This window comes from Rhinopithecus bieti, unplaced genomic scaffold, assembly GCF_001698545.2.
Source record: "Rhinopithecus bieti isolate Rb0 unplaced genomic scaffold, ASM169854v2 scaffold_15296, whole genome shotgun sequence".
In the NCBI taxonomy this organism is placed as follows: Eukaryota; Metazoa; Chordata; class Mammalia; order Primates; family Cercopithecidae; genus Rhinopithecus; species Rhinopithecus bieti.
Window position 1 is genome coordinate 3,498,784 of NW_016809075.1, and position 17,326 is coordinate 3,516,109.

The 17,326-nt window shown below is 53.8% G+C and overlaps 1 protein-coding gene across 2 annotated transcripts in view; it reads left to right on the forward strand.

Moving 5' to 3' along the window:
• MAN2B1 (mannosidase alpha class 2B member 1) overlaps positions 1-12,161 on the forward strand; it is a 21,214-nt gene extending 9,053 nt beyond the window's left edge. The window contains exons 8-24 of one of the 2 annotated variants that reach the window (XM_017888428.1): positions 362-444; positions 528-648; positions 731-809; positions 1,318-1,427; positions 1,818-1,925; positions 2,184-2,300; positions 3,173-3,358; positions 6,536-6,633; positions 6,726-6,843; positions 8,478-8,596; positions 8,688-8,789; positions 9,273-9,360; positions 9,485-9,565; positions 10,304-10,531; positions 11,090-11,245; positions 11,353-11,455; positions 11,940-12,160. In XM_017888428.1, coding sequence (XP_017743917.1) covers positions 362-444; positions 528-648; positions 731-809; positions 1,318-1,427; positions 1,818-1,925; positions 2,184-2,300; positions 3,173-3,358; positions 6,536-6,633; positions 6,726-6,843; positions 8,478-8,596; positions 8,688-8,789; positions 9,273-9,360; positions 9,485-9,565; positions 10,304-10,531; positions 11,090-11,245; positions 11,353-11,455; positions 11,940-12,052 — 2,010 coding nt within the window. In that variant the 3' untranslated portion in view covers positions 12,053-12,160. Of the gene's footprint in view, positions 1-358; positions 445-527; positions 649-730; positions 810-1,317; positions 1,428-1,817; positions 1,926-2,183; positions 2,301-3,172; positions 3,359-6,535; positions 6,634-6,725; positions 6,844-8,477; positions 8,597-8,687; positions 8,790-9,272; positions 9,361-9,484; positions 9,566-10,303; positions 10,532-11,089; positions 11,246-11,352; positions 11,456-11,939 lie in introns of both variants that reach the window. The other variant, XM_017888427.1, reaches the window with a different exon arrangement.
• The last annotated feature ends 5,165 nt before the right edge of the window (positions 12,162-17,326 follow it).

Below are 17,326 nucleotides of genomic sequence, written 5' to 3' on the forward strand. Positions count from 1 at the left end.
AAAAAAAAAAATTGTGTCTTTTGATAACAATCTGACGGTCCTGCAAAACGATTATTCCTGCCCTATAATGTCACACTTAGTTTTCCACAAAAGTTTTAATAATAAAGTTGGAATTATTGTAAAAGTTTAGTAAAATTTCAGGTTTATTCTTGCATCTCTGAAATCCTTTTAAAAAAGGCTAGTGGTCATGTTTGACTTCAGCCAAAATTCATTTTCACATCCGACCATTGGCTTGCACGCCAAATGTGTATTTAGAGAAACTGAACCTACGGGATGCATGCATGTGCACACATGTGTGGAAGTGTGGGTCCCCGGGAAGGTGCGGACTCCCGAGGGCTCACTCCATCGCCTCCCCCAGCAGCAGGCAAAAGGAAGCAGTGTCCATGTTCTCTACTCCACCCCCGCTTGTTACCTCTGGGAGCTGAACAAGGCCAACCTCACCTGGTATTTGGGGAAACTGGGGAGCTTGGGGGGGTTGGCATGCCCCGTGGGTCATGACCCTGCCCTCAATGCCCTTGCCGCTGTAGGTCAGTGAAACATGACGACTTCTTCCCTTACGCGGATGGCCCCCACCAGTTCTGGACTGGTTACTTTTCCAGTCGGCCGGCCCTCAAACGCTATGAGCGCCTCAGCTACAACTTCTTGCAGGTGGGTAGGAGCCGGGCTAGAGGGGGCATGCAGCCCCGAGGCCCGACCTGGTGGGCGCCCCAACATACCCCTCTGCCTCCAGGTGTGCAACCAGCTGGAGGCGCTGGTGGGCCTGGCGGCCAACGTGGGACCCTACGGCTCAGGAGACAGTGCACCTCTCAGTAAGCATCGGGCCCAAGAGAGGAAGAGGTTTGCGGCTGAAGCTGGAAACCACCCCTAGGCCGCCCCTCTCGAGTTCCTTCTTCTTTTTTTTTTTTTTTTTTTTTTTGAGATGGAGTTTCCCTCTGTCGCCCAGGCTGGGGTGCAGTGGCGTGATCTCGGCTCACTGCAAGTCCCGCCTCCCGGGTTCACGCATTCTCCTGGCTCAGCCTCCCAAGTAGCTGGGATTACAAGTGCCCGCCACCACACCTGGCTAATTTTTTGTATTTTCACTAGAGATGGGGTTTCACAGTGTTAGCCAGGATAGTCTCGATCTCCTGACCTCGTGATCCGCCCACCTCTGCCTCCCAAAGTGCTGGGATTACAGGCGTGAGCCACCGCGCCTGGCCGTCCTCGAGTTCCTTCTTAAAGCCTCTAAGAACCCTGCCCGCCAGCACCTGACCTTTCGCTTCCCCTTGGGGTCTGAGCTGAGTCCCACAGAACCTCACCGGACTCATTGTCTATGAGCAGATAAGGCGATGGCCGTGCTCCAGCATCACGACGCCGTCAGCGGCACCTCCCGCCAGCACGTGGCCGACGACTACTCGCGCCAGCTTGCTGCAGGCTGGGGGTCTTGCGAGGTGCGCGGGGCGGGACTTGGGAGACATAGGGGTGGAGACGGGGCGGGGGCGGGGCCGGGGCCTGGGAAAGAAGGGACAGGTGTGACGTGTAACGAGAGCCGTGTGGCGGGCTACAAGAGCTCGTGGGGGCGGGGCTTGTAGGAGGCAGGAAAAGATTCAGTAACGGGGCGGGGCCTTGGAGGGGAAAAGGAGGCGGGGCGTGGGCAAGAGGAGGTCGAGACAGCTATGGGGCATAGTCAAGGGCAGCAGGGCTGGGCTAGAAGTGCTTGTGGGGCGAGTCTTGAGGGAGGCGGGACAGAGACCGGAACGGGGCGGGGCCTGAGAGGAGAGGGAAGGAGTCAGATAGGGCAGGCGTCCAGAACCCACTGGTCCCTTTGCGCTCTTCCGCAGGTTCTCCTGAGCAACGCGTTGGCGTGGCTCAGAGGCTTCAAAGATCACTTAACCTTCTGCCGACAGCTAAACATCAGCATCTGCCCGCTCAGCCAGACGGCGGCGCGCGTGAGCCGGGACGGGAGGGGTGGATCTCGGGCAGATGGGCTTTAGAGGAGGTAGTTGGAAAATGTTTTTGGAGGACTATACTGGAGTGAAATTACGTGGGCTGCAACGCTGGGTCAGGACAGAGACCAACGCATCTCGCGGGGGCTTGGCCTGATGGGCCGTGACCGCACCAGGACCACCCAGGGGCGTTTCTGTGCAAAGTGGGTGGGTTTGGAGAAGGCCGGCTGTGACCCATGCCCTCTCTGACCGCCCCCCCAGTTCCAGGTCATCGTTTATAATCCCCTGGGGCGGAAGGTGAATTGGATGGTACGGCTGCCGGTCAGCGAAGGCGTTTTCGTTGTGAAGGACCCTAATGGCAGGACAGTGCCCAGCGATGTGAGCCCAGACAACGAATATTCCCCCGCTGGAACCCCTCCCACATGGGCATTTCCTCATCGCCCTCATGGATACCTCCTGCCTCCATGAATACCTCCCACTCATGCATATCTCTTCTCTGCTCTTGTATCTTCTCCCTCTGCCCCTTAATATCAGTCTCCCCTTGGGAACATCTGCCTCCTGTGAGTGGTCCTCCCTTTTTTTTTTTGAGACAGAGTCTCGCTCTGTCACCCAGGCCGGAGTGCAGTGGCGCGATCTCGTCTCACTTCAGCCTCCGACTCCCGGGTTCAAGTGATTCTCCTGCCTCAGCCTCCCGAGTAGCTGGGATTACAGGCATTCGCCACCACGCCCGGCTAATTTTTGTATTTTTAGTAGAGACGAGGTTTCCCCATGTTGGTCAGGGTGGTCTCAAACTCCTGACCTCATGATCTACCCGCCTCGGCCTCCCAAAGTGCTGGGATTACAGGCATGAGCCACCGTGCCTGGCTGGTCCCCCATTTTAATACCCTGCTCCCCCAGGAAAATTTATTGCTGTTTATGGACATCTCCTTCATTCCAGAAAACGTCCTCCCCCAAACGTCTTCCTCTCCTGAGAACCTGCCTCAAGGGTTTCTTCCCCTACTTCCTCCTTCACTCCCCTACTTCACTCCTTCACTCCATAGTCTCTCCGCCCTCCCAGTGGGTTTTTTTCCACCTGGTGAATCTTCTCTGCAATCATTTCCTTGGAATCTGACTGTCCCCCCACCACCACACACCCCTCCATTTCCTTTCCCCATCTCAGGACTCTTTTCCTTCCTTGAGTTTGTTGTCTCCATGCATGTATGGCTTTCTGTGGGTACTCTTGACTCAGTTTCTCTCCTCCTTTATCCGAGGTGGTGATATATCCCAGCTCAGACAGTCAGGCGCACCCTCCGGAGCTGCTGTTCTCAGCCTCACTGCCCGCCCTGGGCTTCAGCACCTATTCAGTAGCCCAGGTGCCTCGCTGGAAGCCCCAGGCCCGCGCACCCCAGCCCATCCCCAGGAGATCCTTGTCCCCTGCTTTAACCATCGAAAATGAGGTGAGACCCCATTTCAATCCCCTTTCCTGCTCCTGTGACAAATTTGAAGTGTCATGGTAAGCTGTGTGGACTCTGGGTCAGCAGGTTCCTAGGCTCATGACCTCCTGTCACCACTCCAATCATTGTGTGTCCTTGAGCAAGTGACCTTTGTCGGAGCCTCAGTATCCTTTCCTGGGATTGTTATGAGGACCCAGCGTGATCATGGGTGACACTTGACAGATAGGTCAGAGCTGGTGGCAGGTGGTGGTTTGCAGTTTTGGTGGGCACGTTTCAGGGAACGTGTTCCTGATAAAGGTGACATTTAAGATATGACCTGAGGGAAGGAGTCATGTGGCTATTTGAGGAAGAGAGATCCGGGTGGGGAGAGAATAACAGGCACAAAAGCCCTCAGGCAGGAGAGTGTGCAGAATTCCAGGAGCCACAAGGAACCCAGTGTGGCTGAAGCAGGGTGAACGGGTGACAGGTCAGACCTTGAGGGCCTTGAAGACCAAAAGGAAGACTTTGGCTTTTGCCAGTCATTGTTGCTCATGTGTCTAAGCCTAGCTCTTTGGGAGGCTGAAGCAGGAGGATCACTTGAGCCCAGGAGTTGTCCCAGCTAATTTGGAGACCCAGATGGGAGGTTTGAGCTGGGGAGTTCGAGGTTGCAGTGAGCTGTGACTGTCCCACTGTACTCCATCCTGGCAACAGAGCGAAACCCTGTCTGTAAAGAATAATAATAAAATAGGCTGGGCATGGTGGCTTATACTTGTAATTCTAGCACCGTGGGAGGCCGAGGTGAGTAGATCTACTGAGATCAGGAGTTCGAGACCAGCTTGGGCAACGTGGTGAAACCCACTCTCTACAAAAAATACAAAAAATTAGCTGGGCATGGTGGTAAAGTCTGTAATCCCAGCCACTTGGGGGCTGAGGAAGGAGGATTGCTTGAGCCCAGGAGGCAGAGGTTGCAGTGAACCGAGATCATGCCGCTGCACTCCAGCCTGGGTGACAAAGTGAGACCCTGTCTCAAAAAATAAAATAAAAGAAGTTTTGTATTTGGACTGTTCATGTTAGGAAGAAAACATCTTTTTTATATTTTTATTAAAATGAAAGAAAAGAGGCCGGGCGCGGTGGCTCACGCCTGTAATCCCCAACACTTTGGGAGGCTGAGGCGGGTGGATCACGAGGTCAGGAGATTGAGACCATCCTGGCGAACACGGTGAAACCCTGTCTCTACTAAAAATACAAAAAGATTAGCTGGGCGTGGTGGCAGGCACCTGTAGTCCCAGCTACTCGGGAAGCTGAGGCAGGAAAATGTCATGAACCTGAGAGACGGAGCTTGCAGTGAGCCGAGATCGTGCCACTGTACTCCACAGCTTGGGCGACAGAGCCAGACCCCGTCTGAAAAAAGAAAAAAGGAAAGAAAAGATGTTAAAACATTCCCACAGGCCTCTAAAAGTCTTGTGAGTTCTGGCATTGTGGTTCACACATCAGATGCCCAAGCTGGCCCTGGTCTGCAGCAGAGGAGGGCTTTGATGGGACTTAGGGTATCACAGGTGTGCTCTGGCTGTTGTGGGGAACAGATTATAGGCAGCCAGTATGGAAGTGCAGGGACCTGGAAGAGGTTGACTGCACTAGCCCTGGAAGGCCACAGAGATGGTAAGAGGTGGTGAGATTGAAAATAAGGTTGGGGTGGGCATGGTGGCTCATGCCTGTAATCCCAGGACTTTGGGAGGCTGAGGTGGGCAGGTCACCTGAGGTCAGGAGTTTGAGACCAGCCTGGCCAACATAGTGAAACCTTGTCTCTACCAAAAATACAGAAATTAGCTGGGCGTGGTGGTATATGTTTTTAGTCCCAGCTACTCTGGAGGGAGAGGCAGGAGAATCGCTTGAACCCAGGAGGGGGAGGTTGCAGTGAGCCGAGATCATGCCACTGCACTCCAGCCTGGGGGACAGAGCAAGACTCTGTCTCAAAACAAACAAAAAAGAGAAAATCAGGTTGAATGGCTGGGTATGGTGGGCTGCTTGAGCCCAGGACTTGGAGACTAGCCCCAGGCAACATAGTGGGACCCCATCTCTAGAAAACAAATTTAATCTAATTTTTTTTTAACTTAGTAGAGATGGAGTTTCACCATGTTGGCCAGGCTGGTATCAAACTCCTGACCTCAGGTTATCCACCCAACTCGGTCTCCCCAAGTTCTGGGATTACAGGAGTGAGCCACGGCGCTCGGCCCTAAAAAAAATTTTAAACTGAAAAAAAGGGGCCAGCGCATTGGCTCATGCCTGTAATCCCAGCACTTTGGGAGGCTGAGGCAGGTGCATCACAAGGTCAGGAGTTCGAGACCAGTCTGGCCAATATGGTGAAACCCTGTCTCTAGTAAAAATACAAAAATTAGCCAGGCATGGTGGCATGTGCTTGTAGTCCCAGCTATTCAGGAGGCTGAGGCAGGAGAATTGCTTTTACCCGGGAAGCAGAGGTTGCAGTGAGCCAAGATCACACCACTGCACTCCAGCCTGGGTGATAGAGCAAGACTCAGTCTCAAAACAAAACAAACCCAGGCCGGGTGCAGTGGCTTATGCCTGTAACCCTAGCCCTTTGGGAGGCCAGGGCGGATGGATTACCTGAGGTCAGGAGTTCGAGACCAGCCTGACCAACATTGCGAGACCCCCGTCTCTACCAAAAATACAAAAATTAGCCAGGCGTGGTGGCGTGCACCTGTAATGCCAGCCACCCAGGCGGGTGAGGCAGGAGAATTGCTGGAACTCAGGGGGCAGAGGCTGTAGTGAGCTGAGATTGCGACAGAGCAAGTCTCTGTCTTAAAAAAAACAAAAACAAAACAAATTCCAGCTGGGCGTGGTGGCTTATGCCTGTAATCCTAGTACTTTGGGAGGCCGAGGCGGGCAGATCACTTGAGGTCAGGGGTTCGAGACCAGCCTGGCCAACATAGTGAAACCCATTCTCTGCTAAAAATCCAAAAATTAGCCAGGCAGGGTGGCGGGCGCCTCAGGAAGCTGAGGCACGAGAATCACTTGAACCCGGGAGGTGGAGGTTGCAGTGAGCCAAGATTGCACCACTGTACTCTAGCCTGGGCGACAGAGTGAGACTCAGTCTCAAAAAAAAACAAAAAAAAAAACAAAAAAAAACATACACATACACAAACACACACACACAAACCCATCTGTGGACCCTTTTCTGCCCAGCACATCCGGGCAACGTTTGATCCTGACACAGGGCTGTTGATGGAGATTATGAACATGAATCAGCAACTCCTACTGCCTGTTCGCCAGACCTTCTTCTGGTAAGGGAAGATCACCAGGCCTGAGGGGGGGGTGGTGATGCTCCGCATGTAGCTAGGGCCCCTTACCTGACTCTCACCTGCCCCAACCCCAGGTACAACGCCAGTATAGGTGACAACGAAAGTGACCAGGCCTCAGGTGCCTACATCTTCAGACCCAACCAACAGAAACCACTGCCTGTGAGCCGCTGGGCTCAGATCCGCCTGGTGAAGGTCAGGGACTAGGAATGATGAGTGGGCAGTTGGGAATCGGGGAGTTATGGAGCCCAGGAGGGTGGTGGGCCATGTGTAATGTGAGGGTAGGGGAGGATTTACTTTTCCTTCAGATCAGTGGGCTAAGACCCACAGATCAGCGGGGGGAATATTTGACGGTCCTCCCATAGAGTGGATATTCATGGCTGGTTGTATGAGAGTCTCCCCGTAGGACACATACAAAGCCATTCTCATCCGCTGTGGACATTTACATACTTAGTTTTGGAAATTGGGGATGGGGCATTCCCACTTGGCCTGTGAATCAGGAGAGCCAAATATCACTGCTTGAAGAATTCACCAAAGTCTGTAGTAAGAAGAGCTTATATCTGGAGTGGATATTTGAGAGTCCACCCTTGGATTGATTGGGTTTGCGTGAGTCTCAGGGTGAATGCTTGTGGGTGCATCTGGCTAGGGACAGGGGTTTCCCAGGGCCTCTCATTGATGTTTGACTTTCATAGATGGCAAAACTCACATTTGTTCACATTCAAGAGCCTCGAATTTCATGTGAGTCCCTTTTAGATGAATGTCTGCATATCTGGGTCACTGTATTATGATACAGTTGTGCCTTTTCTAACAGAGTTACCCAAATTAACTGTGACTAGAATAAGATAGAAGATACTTTTCTTCTAACAAACAGTCTAGCTGTTAGTCCAGAGAAGGTGGGGTAGTTCCATAATCACCCAGGACTTCCTCTTCTATCTCATTGCTCTGCCTTCCCCAGTATTCAGTTTCCACCTCATGGTCCAAGATGGCTGCTAAAGCTCCAACCGCCACATCTGTATTTGAGTCAGTAGCAGCGGGACAGGGGCAAGGAACATTGCTGACACCACTTGGATCACTTTCTATGGGGCAAACTGTGGTCACTCAGCTACTGATAGCCTCAGGGAAGACTGGACAATGTAGTCTTTATTCTAGGTAGCCATGTGCCACGCTAGAATCCTATTCTATGGGGAAATGGTGAACAGGAGGCATTTATGCCACACTCAAGAGTGATGTGGCAAGCCAGGTGCAGTGGCTCATGCCTGTAATCCCAGCACATTGGGAGACTGAAGCAGGAGGATCGCTTGAGTGCAGGAGTTCAAGACCAGGTGGGAGCATTTGCTGATCAGGTGCCTACATAGTGATGCCCTGTCTCAAAAAAAGAAAAAAAATAAAAAAAAAAAAGAGGCCAGGTGCGGTGGCTCATGCCTGTAATTCCACCACTTTGTGAGGCCAAGGCAGGTGGATCATCTGAGGTCAGGAGTTCGAGACAAGTCTGGCCAACATGGATAGAAACCCCATCTCTACTAAAAATACAAAAATTAGCCGGGGATGGTGGCAGGTGCCTGTAATCCCTCTACTTGGGAGGCTGAGGCGGAAGAATTGCTTGAACCCAGGAGGTGGAGGTTGCAGTGAGCTGAGATCGTGCCACTGCACTCCATCCTGGGCAACAGAGCAAAACTCTGTCTCAAAAGAAAAAAGAATTATGTGGCAGTGACTACAGGTTGACCCTGATGTAGGCTTTAATGGGTTTTATGGCCAGGGTGAGGGGACATTTGTAGGACTCACCTCTGCTAAGGTACAGGCTGACACCCACCTCACCCGTGTGCCTGCAGAAGCCCTTGGTGCAGGAGGTGCACCAGAACTTCTCAGCCTGGTGTTCCCAGGTGGTTCGCCTGTACCCAGGACAGCAGCACCTGGAGTTGGAGTGGTCGGTGGGGCCGATACCTGTGGGGTGAGTGGCACAGACTGGGAGAGGGGTGTGGAAGCAAGGGCAGAGTGGGGTTTATCCAAGGCTCACAACCTTGCCATCCCATTGGGTACAGTGACACCTGGGGGAAGGAGGTCATCAGCCGTTTTGACACACCGCTGGAGACAAAGGGACGCTTCTACACAGACAGCAATGGCCGGGAGATCCTGGAGAGGAGGTAGGGGGTGACTGAGAGCACTGAGGGGGTCGTTTGTGGTGTGTTGGGGCCCAGGGGTGGTGGGGGAATTTGCTGATTACATGAGCATGGGAGACAGAGGATGAAGGGAGAGTGAAGAGTGGGGGAACCAGGCCGGGTGCGGTGGCTCATGCCTGTAATCCCAACACTTTGGGAGGCTAAGGTGGGCAGATCACGAGGTCAGGAGATCGAGACCATCCTGGCTAACACGGTGAAACCCCATCTCTACTAAAATACAAAAGTTAGCCGGGTGTGGTGATGGGTGCCTGTAGTCCCAGCTACTCAGGAGGCTGAGGCAGGAGAATGGCGTGAACCCGGGAGGCAGAGCTTGCAGTGAACCGAGATCACGCCACTGCACTCCAGCCTGGGCAACAGAGCGAGACTCCATCTCAAAAATAATAATAATAATAAAAAAAGAGCGGGGGAGCCAGACCCCAAGCCTGACCAGCTCACCCCCAACCCCAGGCGGGATTATCGACCCACCTGGAAACTGAACCAGACGGAGCCCGTGGCAGGAAACTACTATCCAGTCAACACCCGGATTTACATCACGGTAGCTCTCCCCCACCCTGCACCTCCGTACCTTGATAGAAAGGGAATCACCCCTTATCTGTAGCATCTCAAGGCTGCCTGGGGTTGGGGTTGACTGCCCTCCACTCTCACCCTTCAACCCCCAGGATGGAAACATGCAGCTGACTGTGCTGACTGACCGCTCCCAGGGGGGAAGCAGCCTGAGAGATGGCTCGCTGGAGCTCATGGTGAGTGGGTCAGAGCCCCATCCAAGCCAGGGTCCTCCCAACCTGGCCCCCTGCTGGACCTTGAAGGCTGTTTCTGGCCCAGTTCTCTGCTTTCAGGCCCCACTATGCTGAGGACTCCGTTTCTTTTCTTTTTTCTTTTCTTTTCTTTGAGATGGAGTTTTGCTCTTGTTGTCCAAACTGGAGTGCAATGGTGCTATCTCAGCTCACTGCAACCTCTGCCTCCCAGGTTCAAGCGATTCTCCTGCCTCAGCCTTCCGAGTAGCTGGGATTACAGGCACACACCATCACGCCCGGCTAATTTTGGTATTTTTAGTAGAGATGGGGTTTCACCATGTTGGCCAGGCTGGTCTCGAACTCCTGACCTCAGGTGATCCACCCACCTTGGCTTCCCAAAGTGCTGGGATTACAGGCGTGAACCACCGCGCCCCGCCGAGGACTCCATTTCTATGTGCGACTTTTCCTCTCTGTTTTTCTCCATTTCCTACCCAGACTCCCTCCAGGCTCTGACGTGCCATATCCAGAGCCCCCTGTTAGGCACTTACCTCTCTCCGGCCTGGTTCCCATGCCTCCTTGGATCCTGCCTCTGCTGGGGTTGCTCTACCAGACCCTCACCTTCATCATCAGTTCCTCCCAGCCTTTAATTTCTCTTGACATTCCCTTACGTCCTTACCCAGTTTCTGGCCCAAGGACACCCACAAACCCACGACTCTCACCCCCTCCTGGCCACTCTCCCCCCAGGTGCACCGAAGGCTGCTGAAGGACGATGGACGCGGAGTATCGGAGCCACTAATGGAGAACGGGTCGGGGGCGTGGGTGCGAGGGCGCCACCTGGTGCTGCTGGACACAGCCCAGGCTGCAGCCGCCGGGCACCGGCTCCTGGCCGAGCAGGAGGTCCTAGCCCCGCAGGTGGTGCTAGCCCCGGGTGGCGGCGCCGCCTACAATCTCGGGGCTCCTCCGCGCACGCAGGTGAGGGGCAGCGGGGTGGGCAGAGAGGACCGGAGTGAAGTCTACCAGGGAGCCGGGTTTGGTTGCGGATTTTCCTAATTAGCCCCAAACCCTCGGGCCAGCCCCATCCCCTGGGCAGTCCCCGCCCAGTGCCCGCCCAGTCCCAATCCGCCTAGACTGTGTAGAGGCACGGCTGTAGCTCAGGCCCCTAAACCACCTCTTCACCTCCGGCCCCGCCCATTTCACTTTAACCCCGCCCTCGCCCTCGCCTTCTCACCTGCCCCAGGCTCTGTCCCGCCTCACCCCGCCCCGCGGCTTCAGCCCCGCCATAACTCCCAGAGTCTCAAGTCACATCAGTTCTACTCCGTCGGGACTCGAACACTAAGCTTAGGACGGACCCATCTCCCCATTGGTTCAGCCCTCCCTGTCACGGCTCTGGCCGCTCCTCTCAGCTGAGCCTGCCCCTCTCCGGCGAAACCCCGCCCCTACAACCTAGCCCTGCCTCCTGACCTGGCTCGGCCCCGCCCTTCTCCAGCCAGGCCCCGCCCCCTCCAATCAGCCCCGCCGTCTCTCCCGCAGTTTTCCGGGCTGCGCAGGGAGCTGCCGCCCTCGGTGCACCTGCTCACGCTGGCTAGGTGGGGCCCCGAGATGGTGCTGCTGCGCTTGGAGCACCAGTTTGCCGTGGGAGAGGATTCCGGACGTAACCTGAGCGCCCCCGTTACCTTGAACTTGAGGGTGAGAAGGGCAGAATTGAGAAGGAGATCGGAGAGAGGCAAGAAAGAGAGAGAGAAGGGAAACCTGGCTTTGCCCCAGCTCATCTGGGCCCATCCCCTTCCCCGCAGGACCTGTTCTCCACCTTCACCATCACCCGCCTGCAGGAGACCACGCTGGTGGCCAACCAGCTCCGTGAGGCAGCCTCCAGGCTCAAGTGGACAACAAACACAGGTGGGGCCCTTGTCAAGGGTAGGGAAGGGGTGGAGTCTTACCTGGGGCCGGCAGGTGGGGGCAATGTGTGAGGCATGGGATGTTGCCCAGGACCCAAAAAGGTCATGAGGGTATGGGGGCAGAGTCCAGATCCAGGTTAGGGCTTAACGGATCTGAAATGGGTACAGCAAACCGGGAATGGGTCTTGAGGTTTGTGGGTGGTGTTTAGTCCCTAGAACAAGATTTGAAAATCCCCATTCGTGTCTAGTTCTAGGAGGGTGTCTATCACCCCTGGGGTCAGATTGAGGGTATGAGGACAGTGGCCAGGCATTGGACCTGGGAGTGTATTCACGGCTGGGGAAGCAGGTTAGGAGTCTGGGATTGAGGCCCTGGAGACAGATTCGGGCATGTGCAGCTGTGTCCAGAACTAGGGGAGGAAGCATAGTAGTGTAAGTCAGAGGAAGTGTGCACCCCCTCACTCCTCCTTCCCCCTACACCTCTCCAGGCCCCACACCCCATCAAACTCCCTACCAGCTGGACCCGGCCAACATCACGCTGGAACCCATGGAAATCCGCACTTTCCTGGCCTCAGTTCAATGGAAGGAGGTGGATGGTTAGGTCTGCTGGGATGGCCCCTCCAAGCCCAAGCCCCCTGCTCCGGGGGCAGAGCAGACTCTCACTCTCCTCTTGGGGCTGCTGCCATTAAAATGCTACTACTAAGACTCAGGTCACTCTGTGACTGAGTGTGGGGTTTTTTTGTTTGTTTGTTATTTGCTTGTTGGAGGGGGACAGAATTTATAACCCACAGCTGGGTGTGGTGGCTTGCTCCTGTAATCCTAACAACTCTGGAGGCTGAGGAGGGAGAATCACTTGAGCCCAGGAGATCTAGACTAGCCTGGGCCACAAAATGAGGCCCTGTCTGTACAGAAAATTTAAAAAATTAGCCGGGTGTGGTGACAGGTGTCTGTATTCCCAACTACTTGGGAGAATTGCTTGAGCACAGGAGGTCAAGGCTGCAGTAAGTGATAATCACACCGCTGCACTTCAGCCTGGGGAAGACAGCCAGATCCTATCTCTTTGTGTGTGTGTGGTGGCGGGGGTGGGGGACGGAGTCTTCCTCTGTCGCCTAGGCTGGAGTGCAGTGGCCCGATCTTGGCTCACTGCAACCTCTGCCTCCCGGGTTCTAGTGATTCTCTTGCCTCAGCCTTCCGAGTAGCTGGGACTACAGGCGCCCCCCACCATGCCTGGCTCATTTTTGTAATTTTAGTAGAGATGGGGTTTCACCATGTTGGCCAGGCTGGCCTCAAACTCCTGACTTCAAGTGATCCGCCTGCCTTGGCCTCCCAAAGTGCTGGGATTACAGGCATGAGCCACCACGACCAGCCTGGATCCTATCTCTTGAAAAAAAAATTAAAAATTAGAAAATTATCCAGGTAGGATGGCATGCAGTTATAATCCCCAGCTACTACTCGGGAGGCTGAGGTGGGAGGATTGCTTGAGCCCAGAAGTTTGAGGCTACAGTGAACCATGATGGCTCCACTGCACTCCAGCCTGCGTGATAGAGCGGATCCTGTCTTTAGAAAAAAAAAAAAAGTAGGAAGGGGGCGGTGGCTCACACCTGTAATCCCAGCACTTTGGGAGGCCAAGTCATGTGGATCACAAGGTCGAGATCGAGACCATCCTGGCCAACATGGTAAAACCCCTTCTCTACTAAAAATTCAAAAATTAGCTGGGCATGGTGGCGCTCACCTGTAGTCCCAGCTACTTAGGAGGCTGAGGCAGGAGAATCACTTGAATCCGGGAGGCGGAGATTGCAGTGAGGCGAGATTGTGCTACTGCACTCCAGCCTGGTGACAGAACGAGACTCCGTCTCAAAAAAATAAATACAAATAAAAAGTTTTTATTTGTATTTATAAAAAAGTGTTCTAGGGGTCAGTTTGCAAGCACCAACAGCGTATGTTTCTTAGGCCCCCTCTGATGACAAGGACTGGCCCAGGGTGGACAGGGAAGCCCAGTGAGGGTGGTACCACGTTGGCCCTCTAATGTTTCCTCTGAGAACCCCTCCAATGGGCCAGTTAGCATGGGCCACCTAGGGATGCCAGGGTGGGATGGCAGGGGACACTCTTCTGTGGTCCCACTTGGGGCATGGTCACCAGATGTGCGCTTTTCAAGTTTCCTTCTTGATGGAGGGCTGGGCCAGCTTGTGAGGCCTGAAAAGGGCTCCCTGCACCCATCTGCCATATTGGACCTGTTATTGGAGGTATCACACCCACCAAAATTTTTTTTTTTTTTTTTTTTTTTTTCTTGAGACGGAGTCTCACTCTGTCGCCCAGGCTGGAGTGCAGTGGCCAGATCTCAGCTCACTGCAAGCTCCACCTCCTGGGTTCACGCTATTCTCCTGCCTCAGCCTCCCGAGTAGCTGGGACTACAGGCACCTACCACCCCGCCCGGCTAGTTTTTTGTATTTTTTAGTAGAGACGGGGTTTCACTGTGTTAGCCAGGATAGTCTCGATCTCCTGACCTCGTGATGCGCCCGTCTTGGCCTCCCAAAGTGCTGGGATTACAGGCTTGAGCCACCGCACCCGGCCAAAAATATTTCTAAGTCCCCCTCCTATGGTAGTGACTGGCCTGGGTTGAGTAAGGACTGTGGAGTACTTTCCAGGCTCAGCCCTGGTCCCACATGCGTCCCTGTTTTAACATGTGACCTCCTGCCCCAAACTTTTGTAAGTCCCCCTCCAGGAAGAGAGATTGGAACTGGTCAACAAGAGAGGCCTGGAGAGGGTGACCTGAGTTTGCCCATAGCCCCATGTGGGCTTCTTCATAGGAGGCTCTGAGTGCAAAGATTCCTGTGTCCCAGCCTGTGGTAGGGACTGGTCGCAGCCAAATAAAGAGGCCAGCAGAAGGACCACAGGTGAGCTGCCATCCTGCAGAGGCCTCTGATTGTGGGATGTGCCTCCAGGAAATATTTGTAGGTCCTTGGGGATGGGGTGGGGATAAGGAAACAGCTTAGGCAAGCTAGGAACCCTACAGCAGAGCACCCCAGGCCTAGTTTTGGTCACACATGGGGCCTGGTTCCTGGATGTGCTCCTTGAAAATTTGTCTAAGTCACCCTCTAAAGACAGGGATTATTACAGGTGAGCCAGAGAGGCCTGAGAAGGGCACCCCGGCATAGTTGTCCTGTTCCGTAGAGTCTGGCTACAGGATGAACCCCCTGAAAACTTTAAAAAGTCTCCTTCTGATTGAGACTATCCTGGCTAACATGGTGAAACCTCATCTCTACTAAAAATACAAAAAAATTAGCTGGGCATGGTGGTGGGTGACTGTAGTCCCAGCTACTATGGAGGCTGACGCAGGAGAATTGCATGAACCCAGGACAGGGAGGTTGCAGTGAGCCGAGATTGTGTCACTGCACTCCAACCTGGTCGACAGAGCGAGACTCTGTCTCAGAAAAAAAAAAAAAAAAAGTCTCCTTCTAGGGCCAGGCACAAGAGCTCACATCTGTAATCTCAGTGCTTTGGGAGGCCAAGGCTGGCTGATCACTTGAGGCCAGGAGTTCAAGACAAGCCTGACCAACATGGTGAAATCCCATCTCTACTAAAAAAAAAAAAAAAGAAAAAACAAAATTTAACTTGGTGTGATGGTGCATGCGTGTAATCCCAGCTACTCAGGAGGCTGAGGCACCAGAATCGCTAGAACCCAGGAGGTAGAGGTTGCAGTGAGCCGAGATGGCGCCACTGCATTCCAGCCTGGGTGACAGAGCAAGATGCTGTCTCAAAAAAACAAAAAAATAAAGTCTTCTAGAAGGAGAAAGCAGTGAAATGTGCCAAGGTAGTCTGGGGAGAGCACCCCAGGGCTGTCTACCCTTCTGCGTGAGGCCCCATGGTAGGAAGTGCCAACCAAAATTGTTTATTTTTTGAGACCTAGTCTCACTGTGTCACCCAACCTAGCGTGCAATGGCACGATCTCGGCTCACTGCAACCTCCACCTCCCAGGTTAAAGCGATTCTCCTGCCTCAGCCACCTGAACAGCTGGGATTACAGGTGCCCGCCACCACACCCGGCTAACTTTTGTTTTTCTTTGTAGAGATGGGATTTCACCATGTTGGCCAGCCTGGTCTCAAACTCCCAACCTCAGGTGATCCGCCTGCCTCGGCGTCCCAAAGTGCTGGGATTACAGGTGTGAGCCACTGCGCCCGGCCTCAAAATTGTTTATTTCTTCTGAGTTATCTTTTTGGAGACTGAGTCTCCCTCTGTCACTCACGCTGGAGTGTGCTGGCCTGATCAGAACACACTGCAACCTCAGAATCCTGGACTAAAGTGATCCTCCCACCTCAGCCTCCCAAAGTGTTGGGATGACTTGCTTGAGCTGCCATGCCCAGCCTCTCCCAAATTTTTTTTTTTTTTTTTTTTTTTAAGACGGAGTTTTGCTCCTATTGCCCAGGCTGGAGTGCAATGGCATGATCTCAGCTCACCGCAACGTCTGCCTTTCAAGCCATTCTCCTACCTCAGCCTCCTAGTAGCTGGGATTACAGGCATGTGCCACCATGCCTGGCTAATTTTGTATTTGTAGTATAGATGGGGTTTCTCCATGTTGGTCAGCCTGGTCTCGAACTCCCAACCTCAGGCGATCTGCCTGCCTCAGCCTCCCAAAGTGCTGGGATTACAGGCATGAGCCACTGCACCCAGCCTGACTCTCCCAAATTTTTCTAAGCCTGCCTGTAGAGGTTGAGAATCAGCCCTAGCCATTCAGGGAATCCGTGGAGGGTGGCCCGGGCCCAGCAGGCTACCCTCTTTGACTGCTTTGGGCCGAGATACAGGTTGGAGTGAGACCTTGATTAGATGGTATCTGGTGGGGTAGGGGAAGGTCCAGGTCCGGTGCAGTCGCACCCGTGGTCGGGCCCCACTTGGTGATCACTCTGATATCGTCCCCTGAGCTTGGTTGTCACATGTGAGGGAAAAGATCGGCCGGAGAGCCCAACAGTGTTCCAGGAGACCGAGGGAGATGGCAAGGTCTTCTCGGTCGCCACACGCGGTGCTGCGTAACGGACTCTCCTAAGATGGTTACTGTGGGATGGGGGTCCGCGGTCTTTGAGAATCGTGGAAGATGACTGGTGTATGAAGTTCCCCTCTGCCCCTGGGGACCTACTGGTGCCGTCGCAGGTGAATGGAGTAGGGCAACCTGGGCTCGGCCGCTTTCCCATCTGGTGCCGGCTTGTTCACATCATCACTGGATAAATTTTCGTTCTTTTTTTTTTTTTTTTTTTTTTTTTTTTGGAGACAGAGTCTCGCTCTGTCGCCGAGACTGGAGTGCAGTGGCGCGATCTCGGCTCACTGCAAGCTCCGCCTCCGGGTTCACGCCATTCTCCTGCCTCAGCCTCCGGAGTAGCTGGGACTACAGGCTCCCGCCACCACTCCTGGCTAAGTTTTTCTGTATTTTTAGTTGAGATGGGGTTTCCACTGTGTTAGCCAGGATGGTCTCAATCTCCTGACCTCGTGATCCACCCACCTCGGCCTCCCAAAGTGCTGGGATTACAGGCATAAGCCACTGCGTCCGGCAAGAAATTTATTATGTTTTATTTTTTTTGATATGTAGTCTCATTCTGTTGTCCAGGCTGGAGGCCAGTGGCGTGATCTCGGCTCACTGCAACCTCTGCCTTCCAGGTTCAAGCAATTCTGCCTCAGCCTCCCGAGTAGCTGAGATTACAGGCACCCTCCAACATGCCCGGCTAACTTTGGTTATTTTTAGTAGAGAATGGGGTTTCACCATGTTGGCCAGGCTGGTCTTGAACTCTGGACCTCAAGTGATCTGCTTGCCTTGGTTTTCCAAAGTGCTGGGATTACAAAGGAGTGAGCCACCGTGTCTGGCCAAGAAATTTAAAAAGTAGTTTCTCGG